At 37.4% G+C, this 15987-nt stretch overlaps 1 protein-coding gene across 5 annotated transcripts in view; it reads right to left on the reverse strand.

Annotated features, from left to right (window-relative positions):
• Window positions 1-507: 507 nt before the first annotated feature.
• Window positions 508-15987, reverse strand: part of SOCS5 (suppressor of cytokine signaling 5) — a 64925-nt gene continuing 49445 nt past the window's right edge. For 3 of the 5 annotated variants that reach the window (XM_075146858.1, XM_075146857.1, XM_075146859.1), the window contains 2 exons: window positions 5981-6072; window positions 508-3506 (listed from right to left, as the gene is read on the reverse strand). In XM_075146858.1, coding sequence (XP_075002959.1) covers window positions 1884-3494 — 1611 coding nt within the window. In that variant the 5' untranslated portion in view covers window positions 3495-3506; window positions 5981-6072 and the 3' untranslated portion in view covers window positions 508-1883. Of the gene's footprint in view, window positions 3507-5980; window positions 6073-6409; window positions 6574-7621; window positions 7983-15987 lie in introns of those variants that run through there. The other 2 variants (XM_075146860.1, XM_075146861.1) reach the window with 2 other exon arrangements.

Genomic DNA, 15987 nt, shown 5'->3' on the forward strand with positions numbered 1-15987 from the left:
AACATAAATTGACAGTATTCTTTGGCCAGTTTGCATGTACATCTATTTAATAAAATAGTCTAAAAGTGAACAAATGCCACTGCTGTACTGTCAATTACAGGAATAACCATCCCTTACTCAATGGGGAGTATCAAAACATTAAGCTTAGCAGTTAGCTATATAACAAGCTGAAACACCTTCAGCAACCATTACAGGGGATCAATAATGTTTTAGAATACTTTTTGCTTAACATTTATCCTTTACATTACAAAAACTGTAAAATGCTCTATGCCTGCAGACAAGTTCATTGCTTTGCAGTGACTACAGAAACATTATTCAGTGGTGTACACTGTTAGGTTTCTGATAAGCGTGTAACAAAAACCAGGAATATGGTGTGCTGAACAACCAATATTCAGCTGCACAGTATTTGTGCATTACCTATACTAAGTACTAAGAAAAGCCTATTAAAAATTCAGCTAACTGTTACAAGTTACGTGAATATATAAAAACAGAGCAGATATACAAGTATAACACTGAACATACTGTACTTTATTAGCACAAAAAGCCAGAACAAGGCACAGCAAGCAGAAAAATACATCAATAGAAGGGTTAGTGTAGCATACAAGAATAACGTTTATTGTACTTGCAGCCAAAATGTTCCCTACCTCGCACAGGTCACTGCCATAGAGAAGTAAGTAATAACATACTGTAGCAGCTGGTAAAGAAACTAGGGAGCACTCATAATTGGTACAAAACATTAAACAGGGGTCAGGGCATTCCAACAAAATTTTAGTGCAAAAATGTCTAAGACAGAACTATTTTAAGTTCCATCTCCAATTAAATAAGCAAACAGAACTTAGAATCTTGTTTCCAAGTAATCTGTTGAAACTATAATCAGTGCATATTACTTTAAAACATTTTTAAAAGCACAAAGGGAAAGATATTTACAAATGAAGTGTAACAGTACCTTTGAAACCTGACATTTATTTCAGATATGTCAGATTTTGTATTCCGATTATAATAATTCAACCACTTGTAATTTTCTCCATAAAAATATCAGCCTTTAAATAACTAAACATTTTTTTCTCATCACTATTACCTTCCATTGTAAGTTACTAGCAGTCAGGCCACCAAATTCTGTTTTAGAAAAAAATGCAACCTTTTGTTTCATGGCAATAATCTAATCCCGTGTCCTGCCACTGAATCAGTAATCCACACTGGAAGGTATTTAACTGTCCAAGACAGTATTACTTTTGTTAACAATGCCACTTAAATCTCCACGTGTTTAAAATAGAATTACAGTACTGAGCAGGCATATTCAAGTCTTAATGATTAGGAAACCTTATACACTGAGAAAAGCATGATTCATCTGTTAGCATCAAAACACTATTAACTCTTAATGGACTGCTTCTAATGAACTGTTCTTCATTAAAAGAAAATACGCTTATTCACTAGTATTTGGAAACTTGTTTGTGAGCTAAATTAGTACTTTGAGTAGTGGAAACTTTTCAAGAAGATAATTTTAAAAAAATACTTCAAATATTAGCAAAAATGCTCCCCTAATAAAGCCTTTCTTTATTAGCATTACATGAATGCCCCATAGAAAATGCCTCATAGTTTCTTCATCCAATTACTACAGCTATAAAAGGGAAACAAAATATTTAGAAATTAGCAAAAATATTTTCATTAGGCCTTAATCAAAAACGTGCAGAATTGTGTCTGCTTACTGTTTCCAAGAGGCATCACAACTTAGTTTGATTAACAGCAGGCAGCATCTGACAGGATACTAACACTCAGCTTAAATAGGATATTGCAGAAAAGCTAGACATTGTTGGTGCGCTCACTGCAGTTAAACTGTAACACACAAAAAAAAGCATATTCTAGAAGCTTATTCTGATTTCCATCTACTTTGTTTTTATAGGTTCCCGCTCCAGCCATCGCACCCTGACTTTTTGTTTATAGTGATACTCCTTTAGAAAGTCTTGCAACATTGAGGGTAGAGGAAGGTCGTCAATTCCATCATACGTAGTGCACCTGCAGATTACTGCCCGGCAGATATACTGCAGACTAAAGGGGAAAGTCCTGTTCAGAGATACAGTAAGTAACGGTTCAAAGAACATGCAAGAGCTAGGGTCTTTGTAGTGTTCCAGAAGCCCTGTAACAGTGGAGGAGTGAAACACGCAGGGATCATGGGCATCAAAACTAAAGTTGTGATTCCACTGCTCAATGCGTGCATGTAGCGATCGGTTATAACGACGGAAGCTCACAGAGAAGAGGTAGTCCTCTTGCGCAGAATCCCTGAGCAAAAAAGTGCCTTCGGGTTTACCCTCCAGAAGCGCTTCTGCTTCATAGCGGTCCATCACACCCCAGTAACATGGGTTACCTGTGATCTGAAGTAAGTCTGGCACAAGGCAATGAATGTAATCAATTTGAGTATGCACCTTCCAAGCCCCCTGCCTGCTGATATGGCTGTGGCTCTCTCCAGACATCTGACGCTGCTTCTGCCTGCGTGACTGCAGACAAAGCGTTGTTGTGTCCTCTTCAGAGTCACAGTTTCCTGGAGGTGTTATGTTTTTGTCCCCAGTCAGCTCAGTCATGCCAGGGGCTAACTTTGGTCCCAGTTTATACAATGGATTAACCTGTGCTGTAGCTTCAAAAGTATGTATTTGGGCATTGGGAGGGGGATCAACCCCTTCTTCAATACTAAGTCTACGTCTCTCTCTGAGCCTGTCTTCTTCATCTTCTGTGGAAACCAAGGAAGGATCAAAGGTGTCAAAAAAAGTTGAATGAGGACTCACAGGCGCTGTGTGTTGTTTAATCAGATGCCACTTCTGAGCCAGATCTGAGCCTGCAGGAAAAGGGCATTTCTCAAGCATTAGTTCAGAGAGATGGATCTTTCTTTTGTTAGAAAACAGAGGTTTGGACTGTTTGCTGTAAGTTCTCATGGGAAAACACAGCCCAACAGTATCTTGTAGACGCTGTCGCAGAGAACGGCTACCTACTGTCCTGTTAGATACTGCATCCATATCATGGACAGAGCTCACCCCATACCTTCTCTCCCTCCTCTGCAAACCACTTCGTGTTCTACCAAATCTTTTTTCAGTATCCAAGGAGCTCTGGGTTTTGGTAGAGCAGGAATGCTTCTTCTTCCCACCCCAAGGAGCATGCCGAGAATAAGAGTCCCTTCGAGCAAGTCTAGCTCCTGTGGCGACACATGAGTCATTCTCTTTCTCAATGCTTATTTCAACAATTTGAGGAATTTCTGTGACACAGTTTTGGTTCCGCCTAGCCGAATTCTTTGAAGGACTTAAACCTAATTGCAAAGCAATGTTTTCTCTCAGAGGGCTGCTGGGTTGTTGTTGAGCCAAACCAGTTATCTGGATAGCTTTCTCTTTAGCAGATGAGCAACTATTGGAGTTCACAACTACATTTTCATTTTGGCTTCCACTCTCATGACTGAAGAGATTCTGGCACCTGTATTTGAAATTGTTCCACATCTTTCCCACTTTATCCATGGATTACGTTATCTAAATTCAAGAAGAGAAGAAATATTAAAATAAAAATATAGTTTAAAAAAATGAGGATACGTCTTCAGTTACCAATTAAGTTACAGGCACAAGACAACTGTTAATTGAACACACTACGTTTGAAAAAGTGCCCTAGTGTGTGTATGGTTATGTGGAAGTGACATGCATCACACCATTTTGATATTTAGAAAAATCAGCATGAAGCAAATGTTTGGGAAATTACAAACATTTTATTTACAAGCAGGCCCTCTCATTCTTCTGTAGGCACGTAGGTAGGTCTGCACAGTTGTATTTGATGGACAGGAAATATGCAGTCTAACATTCTTCATTTAGGAAGAATTTGTAAGCCGTATGTAAGGTAAGACTCCCTGATAAGCTTCCAATAAGCAGCAGAAAAACAAATCCTGAAAAAGAGCTATTCAAGTCACTCCAAACTATGACAGCAGTTAGTGAAATCCAACAAGTGCATTGCAAATGTCCAGATACACCATCTAAAAGAAAAAGCTCCAGCCGCAGGTCAGATAAATTCCAAGCTATAACTGACAAGATTAAAAAAATGAGCACAAAAATAGAAATTTAGGGGAAAAAAAGCATTCAGCATTCTTAGATGAGGCAATCACCAAAAGACAAGGAAAGGCAGTAAGGTATCAGCAGAATTTTAGAATTATAAAGTCTCTGATATATTAATAAAAGCCATACATATGAAACTTCTCAAAAAAAAAAAACCAACAAACTGTCTGGCTTTATTACTTAAGATATAAAAGAATGAAAGAGCCCAAGGAGCTTTTCTATCTTTAGTAAGAGCACTTAAAAAGAAAGCAGCTCCGCAGCAGAAACACGATGACAGTGAATCATGAAGATACAGTAAAAAGCTAAAAACATTAGCAGTGTGTATTCTGTAACTACTTCTTTAGAAACCAAGTTTGATAATTGGAACAAGACTGCCAAAAACACAGGACTGCCCTAGGACAGACAGAAACAGGCTAATTCTGTACTAAAAAAAGTCAGGCAATGCCAAGCTAAATTAGATCTAATTAAGTTCTGAGAGAAGTGCTAAACTTAAAGGACTAAAACATGTAATCTTATCTAATTTAACTCTTAATGGAAACTGCTCTCTTCTTTGGAAACACATTATTTTGAAGCAACATTCCTCTGCTGCTGCAGCTCTTTTCTGTTCACAGCTAGAAAGGAATCTGAAGCAGTGATTGAATGCACCGGATCTCATGAAATAACATGGATGATAAACAAGTAAGCAATACTCTAGCGATCCAGTCTAGAAGTCCCCTAAGACAGAAGCACAGCTGTAAGCCCATGACTTTATAGCAGAATCCACTGAGACTGGGGAAGAGTCAGAGGTATGGCTTACATGAGAATCATGAAAGAATAATGAATGTGAAACACCTAGCTGTTAGAGGACCAGAAAGCAAAAGGAGCAAAAGCTTTCTTCCCCACCACCTCGTCAGATACTTCAGCAAACCCAGCAAGCTAGATACCTAGGTATCTACATCCAATTGCATAAAATAAAACCTTAAGAATTTAGTGTGGATGCAGAGAGGTGGGGGGGAAGCTGGGAAATCAGGCCTTAACAGTCTCTGGAGATTACTGGTACAAGTTGCCTAGAACACGGTGTTAATGACAATTTGAACAACATCCCAGTAGTTATTAAGGAGGGAGACACTTGCAGAGAAGTGTTATACATAGAAGAGGCTATAGAGTTCTGCGCATACGTAGAAGTGAAAGTGTGTAAGCAAATGAACAAGGAATGTCTTCCTGATTAAAAAAAAAAAAAATTCTTAAATTTGTTTTTTCTGGAGTTGTCTGGACCAAGCTAGGGGACTGGGGGAGTTCTAAGAGCAGCAGAACTAATAAAGTCAGATCACATACAGGTTTGTAGGAACCATGCAACCATGTATCATGCCATCACAATAATCATAGCTGTTTGTAGTGTCTCAGAATATCCACACGGAGCAGGAGGCAGCATATCTTTGCTGGCTGCCAACCTATCAACACAGTATATATAAGGTTGACTTCTACCTAATTTTCTCTCAAGTTGTACATTTCTTTCTATTTCTAGTCACAGAGATGTTTAAAATTTGGGGGAATGGAAAAGGAAAAGAGAGTATATAACCTCCGTTCCCTTGGGAAATCAGGCTAGAAACAGTACACATCTTTGCAACAATGAACTGGAATTACTTTTCTAACCAGTCATACACTAGTCAGTGGTGTCTTTTATTCTAAAATTGCTCTTTATTGCTTTTCCTTTGCACTATTAGTCTAGAATGTCTTTAGACTGTTAGATGGGTGGAAAGTTCTCTACGCTTGCCCAGAAAGCTTCAAGAACAAAGAACAAACAACAAAACCCCCCACCCACAAAACCCGCACCACACCGGTTTGACAGACTACTTTTCAAAAGTTAAATTTAAAAGGTTAACTACTTTTTGTCACACTCAAGAAAATATAGACACCCTTCTTACCCAGAAAAGCATATGAGTCACTGTATCTTGTCTTCAGAATATACCTCAACATGAACTTGCTAGATTCCTTCTCTGAGTTGTGGACATGATTACTACAAAGAAAAAAAACAGTATTTTTGTTAGTTGTTAGAATATCTTTTAATTTAGATATTTACAATTAGTCGGTGGTATCAAAGGGATATTTTACTAATTATATCTTAAATGTGTGCATGGAACTGCCTGCTCATTACATATCCTTAATGCATATTAACATAAACAAAAAACTTCACAGAAATTCCTTTTTCATCCATTAACAACATTTGTCAAATAGAGTCCAGGGAGGCCCCTCAAATGAAGCTTTTGAGAATCAAGAGCGAAGCCACAGCATCTGGATTGCTGAAGTGCCAGGCACAATGGGCATACTCAGGCCTGTAAAAATGGTTTCCTCACATTTTGGTCTCAAGTCCAAAACAGTGGTTCCCAAGTTGTGGTTGGCAGTGCTGTCAGGTCACCTCATACCGCCTCTCCTCCTTGTTTCCAGCTGCTACATCACATCAAAAGGCAGCTAAAAATACACTCTTTTCTAATATTACTTTTCCAGGTAAGCAACTGCTGTACTTGCCACAAGGATGTTATATGATTGTGAAGCAAGAGGAATATGAACCATGATTCTAAAAATGGGAAAGTGGAATACAAGACAAGTTCTTTATTAAAAGAGTAGGTCAGCACTTCCCTAAAATAATCATATTGTTTTTCAGAAATCCAAGAGGAGCTGAGGGATTTAGTATGCTTGCACCACTGTCAGAAATCTAACAGTAACAGGACAGAGGAGAATAATTTGCTTCTCTACACTAGAACCAAGCCCAGGAGAGCAGTTAAGAGTTAACAGAAAACATTAGGAACTTACGTTAAAGTTTTACATGCAGAACAGGGAGAAAAATATTCAAATATGATGCATATTAACTGGAATAAAAAACTATGGGGTTGATCAATCACTAGGCAAATATTAAAAGTTAATATTCCTAGGCAGAAACTCCAGACTAACGTCAGAAAAGTACTAAACATTATCAGTTTCCATTCACCTCTGGAAGCACTAAAATTACTGAAACGCTTTTAAAGTTAGGCCATACTACTACTATCGAAAGACTCCATAAAAGTAATCTTTCCAGAGAGCAACAGAGTTACAAGTACAAAATCTTAGTACAAAACGAAGATTCAAGCAAAAGTAAAGTTCTTTTGCAACTTTAACATTTACATCCATTTCTTTTCTCCCTATTATGGTCCTAGCAAGTCTACAAACACAAGACAGTAAAACCTACTATAACTGGTTCAGAGCAAGGCCTTAACAGAGCAAATGAAAGGTAAAGTTGCTCGAATAAGGGCTATAGAATTTTCAATAAAGCCTTACTTAAAACATTAGGTCATTCAGGCCTCTGAAGACATACATGCATTCCAAATAAAACCAGTAATGCTGTTTTACTGGGCACAGGTGGCAAAGGGGCTGCATGCTAACCGTTTTAACTCATTAAAAACACAAAAAGTACACGGAAGCCTATCTTGAAATTTCATGCTTAATGGTACCTATCTTAACTTTATACAACAGTATTATTCCTCAGTTCTGCTCAGAAACATGAACAGTCAATGTACCACATATCACATCACCTTGCTAGCCAGCTGATATGGTCTGTTGGACAAGCTGCCCCGTGGCTTCAGGAGATAGTGGTTGCTTTGGGAACCATCCTTCGCTAATGGAAAACAATTTCTTGAATTTGAATTAAACTTCTCAACCTTGTGTTAGAATAAAACTTGAGTCATTGGTAAAGTATTTAATATTCAATCTACTGATTTTAAATTAGTTTAAATCAATGTGCAACAGATGTATGGTTTCACAGATTTCTTGTGGCACGCTAAGGTTGCCAAAATACAAAATACTTCTGAACTGGTCCTAAAGCCATCCTGGTTTTACAAAGGAGCACTGCCAGTGGTTATTTTAGACTAAATAGAAAATAAATTTAATTCCACCAAAATCCACAAAGTGAATTCATCAATTTGTAGATTTTCTAAGAAAAAGAAAAGTTATACTGATGTTCCTAAAACAATCTCTTTTCAACTAAAAATTATTTCTATCTTAAAAAAATAACAGGTAGTAAGCACTTTACAGGGATTACAGAAGCAATAAGCAGTAGTATCTTAACACCATATTCCCATTTGCAGTAAATTCAGAGACATTCAAAGCCATGACGTTTGCATGAGTGTAATCTTCAAGTATTCTGAGTGTACAAATGATGAAACTACAAAGAAAGCTAGGAAAACCAGTTGTGTAATATGATTTAAATAAAGACAACAGTTACAACCTGTTTGTAATCCTGAAATACCACATATTAATAGATAACTGTGAAAATTCAGTCCACTCTTTCCAGAAGCGTCATGAGATCTAGCCAGAGCTTCCCGCCTGTGACTTCCTAGGAGGAACATTCAAAGCCAAGGTTGTGCTCTGTCCTAAAGATAATACACTTGTTTCACTCTCACAGTGTTACCCAATTTAAAAATTAGTTGATATGGCAAATTACATTAAAAATATTAACTCCTAAAAATGTACCATCTTCACAAAAGCTGATACACTGCATAACGTATGACACCTTACAAAACAGGTATAGTATGCTTATTTCAAAAACAAGAATCTACAGGATTCTTTGTTTTGGTATTTTCATATGACAATAGCTTCAAAACATTGAAAGATAACAAGGACAAAACATTGAAGGAAAACAAAAACAGACAATTCTTACAAGTCAAAAAAAAAACCTGAAAGGGGAGGGCAAAGAGGGGAGGGCGAGAAATCACAGTCTCTCTGCTCCTTGCACACTGTTTAGTTCAATGCTAGCATGAGCCTACACGGGCAAGCAGGCTAACACATTCAGTGACACAAGGCACATCACCTTGGACTATGGAAGTAGAAGTAAAAGGAATGGAGGGAGACTACACTTCTATTTGGATTGTTCCTTACTTTAAAATTATTCACTTAGCAGTGACAAGAGACTCCATTATTTTGCTTCCATTAAGGTATGCTTGCTGAAAAGGTTAATGTCCTATTTGCACATTGCTAAATGCCTGCTACAGGCTACTGCTCCTAGGGATGCACTAACAAAGCTGCTCGCATAAGCACTCCTCAACCTTATTCAGTCAAAATGAATAAGGCTGGCAAACACCTACCGTTTGAAGTAACCCACTTGAAGGAGGAAGAAAGGGCAATACTAAGGATTACAAAGCGATTTCCTCCCTTCCAATACACATTCCAGAAATAATGAATAACTACTGTAATATTAGAGATAACATTTCTTAAAAAACAAGGAATATGTTGGCTTAAGTGGAACCATGCATTTTTCTACACACACACAAAAATGTGCTCACTGCAGACAGCTTGAAGAACTGATTTGGAGGGCTGGAAGGAAGAGGTGGCTGTTATTTTTTTAACTAGACAAGGTAAAGGGGCCCAGTGTCTCAAGCGTTCATGAAAGCCTTATAGGGCAAAGTACTACTGTTTTCTTCCTAGCAGGCTCTGATAATTTGGAAGTGCAGTTGCATAGGGAGAAGAATCTGAAGGTCTGAACCCCCAGATCAAAACTCAAACCTGCCAAGAAGAGGTAAAGGATACTGAGCTGTAATTCCAACAACACACAAAATTGGCCTAAGTCAGCATTGCAACCAAATGAAATGGCGTCAGCCTCTTCCTGGCCATCTGTGCTGGTGCAGGAGGTGGTCTGTACACCTTATGGCTGCTCATTCAACCAGCTCAAGGAACTGATCCAGACTAAAATGAATTCTCAGAAAAAGTCTCAATCATTTACTCCATCTGGTTTATGACTTCTGCATAAACATTCATGTTAACACTAGGGAGGAGCAGAGGAGGACGGAGGAAGCAGCAGCCAGGGCAAGACTGCTTCCTTCCACAGAAGCACTGATTTGTTCTACTCACAATATTAAGACCTTAGATGGCTACTTTGAAGACAAATATCAATCTGAAGCCTATATATTAATCAACTGTGGGGCTCTGGCTGCAAAGAGAGAGATTAGGACTCTATTTAAGCTGTTGCTTTGAACATTCATGTTGAAAGTTCAGCCACTGAAAACGTTTACTTCGAGAAATAAAATGCTGAGTTGGCTTGATGCGTCCTGCTAAAACACAGGGAAAGCTACAAGTTTCAAGGACTTAAGCTGGCAGACTGTCAAGTCAAAGAAAAATAATGATATTTTGCCATTGTTCCAACCTGAAAGTAAGAAGTAATTTCCTCCCCCTCCTTGGTGCAGATGCACAATGAGCAAAAAGTGGTCTTAGCTTGGACAGCTGATGTTCTGCCAGTTTCTTTCCAAGCAGCTACACATTGGTAACTTCAGTTCAAAAATATTGTTCCAAGATATTTTGAATGGTGGGATACATCCTTGTAGCCCCTTAACTAGGCTTTGGTGTTCAAAAAGGACAATGTCAGGACTACATGTGTTCACATGTTAGATTTGAAAATACTGTACAGTTGCCATCCATTTCTTTTCTGTTCAGAAAATCTAAAATCCCTGAAACAGAAAAACCATCAACGGAAGAACAGAACATGAACAAACTGAATCAAAAATAAAGAGACAGTTGTTTCTGAAGTACTCTTTTCCCTGTACTTACACAAATCTAGTGGATAATAATACAACCATCATGAACAAAGCTAGTATTTCTAATTATATAAGGATCACAGAACTACACATAGCAAGCATAAGTTTCAGTTATTAATACAGAAATAATGCTATACAGATCTACTGAGAACTCCACATACTAGTAGATATCTATGGCAGAAGCTCTGCAAATTCAAGACAATGATGCATATTAATTCCAAGTAAAGACACCCTCAAATCATTTAGGCAGTGTCCTGATGGCCACTCATCACAACATGTAAATCCACACAAGCAAATGAAACAGAAGCAGTTTCCTGTAAATTACCTCCACACACCCTAAGTAGGCAACTCATAACTTCACCTTATCATTTGAAAAAGTAAAAGAAAAAAGCATTAAGTTAACAAAGTAAGGTACCTGCTACAGAAAAGAACTCTAGGTGACTCACTGAAATAATGTTTTCTGTACTGCTATGTTTAACTCTCCTCAAACAGAAGCTGCCAATGTACTTTTTTTTAAATTCAGGTGAGCAGAAAAAAAATGGTTCCAGTCAGTGTTCAAGTTAAGTACAGCAGCCCTCTTGATGATCTCTGCAAAAGCCCTAAGTACTCTGAGAAAAACTTATGGAGCTCTCCTCCAGCAGAGCAGAATTTGTTTCTACTTTTAAGAACACTAACAAAGCATATCCTTCTCTATCAAGTTCTAAAATATAAATAGGTCTCAAACCGATATGAAGAGTGATCTAATGGTTATTCATATGTAATTCTTGGGAGTTCTGAGTTAAGAAAAAGCATACCTTAATAGCTATGCTTCACTAAAAGCAAAGGCAATTGGAAGCAAAGTTGAAAAGATGGGTCAATCATACACCACATCCTTGACTTGCTCAGTAGAAACATCCAATTTAAGATATTTTGTAAACAGAGCATTTCATTCAATTGCAAATTGGCTATTTTGCAGACAGTTCCTCCATTCTGGGATCAATTTACACTGTTTTAACAGTCTTATTTCTTCTCACTACATTTTTCAAAACCTCAACAGCCTGCCTAATGCCTCTCCCCCACCATAGTACGCTTGCCCCCCACCAGCTTACAAGCATCTCCTTTACACACAGAGCTCTTCTCATGCACCCAGCTACTTCCCATGTTTCCCTTCTATCTGACCAAGCAAAAGATCATATTCTCCAATACAAACTAGCTATCTGCCACCTCTTAAAATTGATAAAAACAAAGTTCTACTTGTCTTTCTGTAGTGATGTATCTACAATGGTGATTACATAGGAAAAAGCAGTATTACTATTTATGCAATTTGCAAGACATATTAAAAAAAAAGCCACCTTTCTTTCAAATGTGAGTGAAATGGACCCAAAAGTTCAAAAGTTTCTAGAACGACAACAATTGAGAAGAGTGACAGCCTAAGCCGTGATTTCTTAGGAATTGCAATTAAAGAAGTTAGTGTTAACCTGAAGACTAATTATTGATACATGAACTTAAAAAAAAAAAAGTCTCTTGCACTATGAGTTGCTCAGTTCATCAATTTGCCATTTCTAATTAAAATAAAAAATGCACTGACATTTTATGGATAGCATCTGTATTTTTTTGTTCAGTGCTAACATTACTGGAGCAAAGTACTTGGTAGTAGCAAGGTCATACGCACATGTAAAAGACAAGAAAACTCAGGAAAATTCCACAACTAAAAATGAGCTTCTCTTTGCAGCAACATAAATTACTTGAAATGTTTAAAAATATGAAACATTTAATTATAATTTATAGTACAACTATATTAATGGATGACCTGTAAATTGGTCAAACTCCCTTGTGCTACTGCAATACTGAAGAGAGATTAAACTTCAAGCTACTGGGGAGAAAATTGCTGGACTAGCCTGGTGTCTTATCCAGTACAGCTATGCTTTACATGAAGTAGAACGTGGCCTGGGATGGACAGTTCAGATAGCATCCACAAATTTATAGTGACCTTCATAATGACTTAACTCCCAACTTACATTCTTTCATGCCAGAAGTTTGACAAGTACACTCTATCACTATAGCACCACTGGCAATCTTAGATCAGTTTCTGTATAAAACGTGTTTTCATAAAATAAAAGCATATTTGAATAACTGCAGAATGAGACCAGGGGATTTAATCTGCAAAGTATTTGGCATGCAAGGAGTTAAAATCCTGCCTAAGACTACCCCACAGCTGCTGTCAGCAGTCAGGCTTGTCAAGAGAGGCTCTGGGCTGCCTTGACAAGACTAATTGGCAGCAAGCACCTGGTTCCCTAGGCTGGGCCAGGGTAGGTAAAAGAATATAAACCCTGTAAAGAAGGAGAAGCAGCTGGAAGGCTGCCAGTAGGTCTAGCCTGTTTCATGTTTTCACTTTGATCCACAGGCAACTCTATCCTAGACTATATCCAGTTAGAGCTATCAGAAACATTTTTCTGCAACTTTCCAGCTGAAAGGAACCCATGCTTTATGGTTTTGTACCTGCGAGCTCTGCCACTGAGCGCCCACCAAGCCTCGCTGTGCAGGGTCACGCTGCGGCACAGCCAACTGCAACATCAACACTATTATTAAATTGCAGCGGAATTGAAATTGTGGTTTTCAAATGCCACCAAAAATTAACTAAAGGCATTATTATAACTTTAAAATTACGGACTGATATGCCAGAAAATCAAAACTAAGACTGTCTTGGAAATTCTGTATATTGGACATATAAAGCATGTGCAATGACAGTTTATGATACATAGCAAATTACAGTGCATCTTTAAGGAAAGGAAAAAAGTAAAAAAAAAAAAACCAAAACAAACCCCAAAAAACCCAAAACAAAACAAAAAAACCCACCACACAAACAAACAAAACCCCCACAGTATTCTGGAAACTAGCTAAAAGTAGGCTGCATGAACCACTTCAAGTGGGACTTCCAAAAGTGTGAAAAGAGACTTAGAACATATTTTGACCTCTACTAGGAATCATGATTTCAGTGAATTTGAAGCTTTCTGAAATTCTGCCCTTTGTTTTTTCGCAATATTAAAATTCAAGTAAAAAAATTTAAAGCATTAGCCTTGCAGGTTCAGCCCTTGAGGCAGGGAGATTTTTCTTAGGAATAAGGGAAAAAAATGTATCAGTTTGTTAGCTTAGCAGAGTTTTATATTATTGAACCAACAAGTGTCTAATTATATATACAGACACATACAAACTATAAATATTAATATATATAAAATATATAAATCAATATATTTCAGATTTTAATTTTTTATGCAAGACAGTTTAAGTATAAATACTGAAAAGTCAGAACTAAATTTCTTTAAAGCAAAGTGCTCAGCAGAGACTATATTTATGCTTCTGCCAAGTTTCACGTTTTTAGGCATTTTACTTTTAGCTTGCTAGTCAAGAATTCCAACAATGTACAGTAGCACGAATATTTCCATAACTTAAATAACTGGAGATTTAGAAGTGTTAAAAGGAAGAGTCAGTACTTGTACATAGCCTCTGTATGAAAGACATTTCAGTCAATAAGTATTAATGCAGAATTACGGAGTTTGTGAAATCAAGAGGCTGTAAAGGAACTGCTTGATAGTCACACCACTGGTATCACTAGAACAAACCTGCCCTAAGCCACAGATCATGCTGCTCTGTTTTTAATTGTACATGTTATATAAACAATTGCACCATTCCTTTAATTGACAGTGATGTTAAACAGTACTAATACAAAGATCCATTAGCAATCTTTAAACGGAAAAAGCTCACTGTAATGAGATTATAAATTACTAAGTTTAGAGTTACTGCTCTAGTAACAACAAATAAAGTTTCTCAGAGTGACAGCACAGCAAAGCAGCCAACTCTTTGCAAAATCTGCTCTCCTTTTGTATTCTGCACCTTTACACAAAGACGACTAATGAGTAAATTCAGAGGCTCTCTTGGTCTCTACTCAAGGAGCAAGGAGAATTCCACGTTTTTAAATGGAATGCTCATGACTCAAAACATAGTATGAGGATGTACCATAAAAGCTTCAAGCGAAAAAAAAAAATCTAACTCTTCATGTTGCCAAAAATGTAAGACTATCACTATATGCACAGGATAAGCATCAGAGAGACTGAACAATCACTGATTAAAAAAAAGTCAGGTCTGTCTTTCCTCTTAAGAGCATTTATTGCCTCAATCCATTACAACTGAGGTGTTAACTAGATTATTATGTTACTATCTTATCTTTAGGGAGCTGGATCCTACTGCATAGTGAGATGCAAAGGAGGTGATACTATTTGTCAAGATGTGGCTACATCTTTCTTCTTGGCCTTACATAATGCAATCAGTTACATCAAAACTATTTGAATGAAATGCTTATTCTAGCAAAGAAGCACCTGTGTATGTTAATTGAGCCCCCACAGTATGAGAATTTTCTAAGAAAAATGTATGTATTTGGTTAGCTCCTAAATTCTTCTGAAAATAAAATACATAAATGTTTTGCCTTTCGATGTCATCTATCTAATCCTAAAGCTAGCTCCAGAATTGTTGCACCAAGACCTAGTCATAGACCAATAATCCACTGCTTAGCTAATGTGCATCCCTATTAATCAATAGGAGGAAAATGGCTTATCTGAAAAGGCAACTCACTAACCTGTGATACCACCCTAACAACCCAACGCACACAACAACTCATTCAGTATTGGAAAGTTGCTAAGTGTCTATGGGCTCTTGTCTGATACAGGTAAGTATAAATTATAGGCTGCAAGAACTCCCAAGAACATGCAGCAAAGGAACGGACTAGAAAAATGAATCTTTACAACAGCACTACCAGCTGCACAAGACTAATAAAACTAATAATCCTCTTTTGCCCTTAATCTGATCTATGAAAGCAGAGATTCAGTTGTATGAATGGTGTAAAAGACTGCATTTAATGCAGAAAGAGTTTGCAGCACCACATAAAACTGAGCAAACCTAAATCAGACAATGATTACTGGATGATGAACTTGTCAGAGAGCAGGTATTTAAAAAAAAAAAAACAAAAAACCAAAACACCACACACAAAACCAAACAAACCTTAAAACACAACAGAGACAGTGAATGATTTATACTATTTCACCATATCAGCTTGAGATGATAATTTACCACCCCCTGCATGAAAGGAACAGAAGAATACAGGTCTTTCTAGGTTGTTTCTCATTAACAGAATTTAGCCATAGCCAGGGCACCCTAAGGGTGATAGTCCAAATTCTCATTCATAGATGAAAACTCAGAAATTTCCTTGAGATACCCATGATTAGCCACAACTTGAGCACCCCCCAAACCATTAGATAAAGCTGAAGGGTCTGAATAACTAAAACCAGTTGTGCAACTTCACACAGAATTTTAAACTCTTCTGCTATAGATCGGCAGGAGTCTAT

This window comes from Calonectris borealis, chromosome 3 (assembly GCF_964195595.1).
Source record: "Calonectris borealis chromosome 3, bCalBor7.hap1.2, whole genome shotgun sequence".
Classification (NCBI taxonomy): domain Eukaryota; kingdom Metazoa; phylum Chordata; class Aves; order Procellariiformes; family Procellariidae; genus Calonectris; species Calonectris borealis.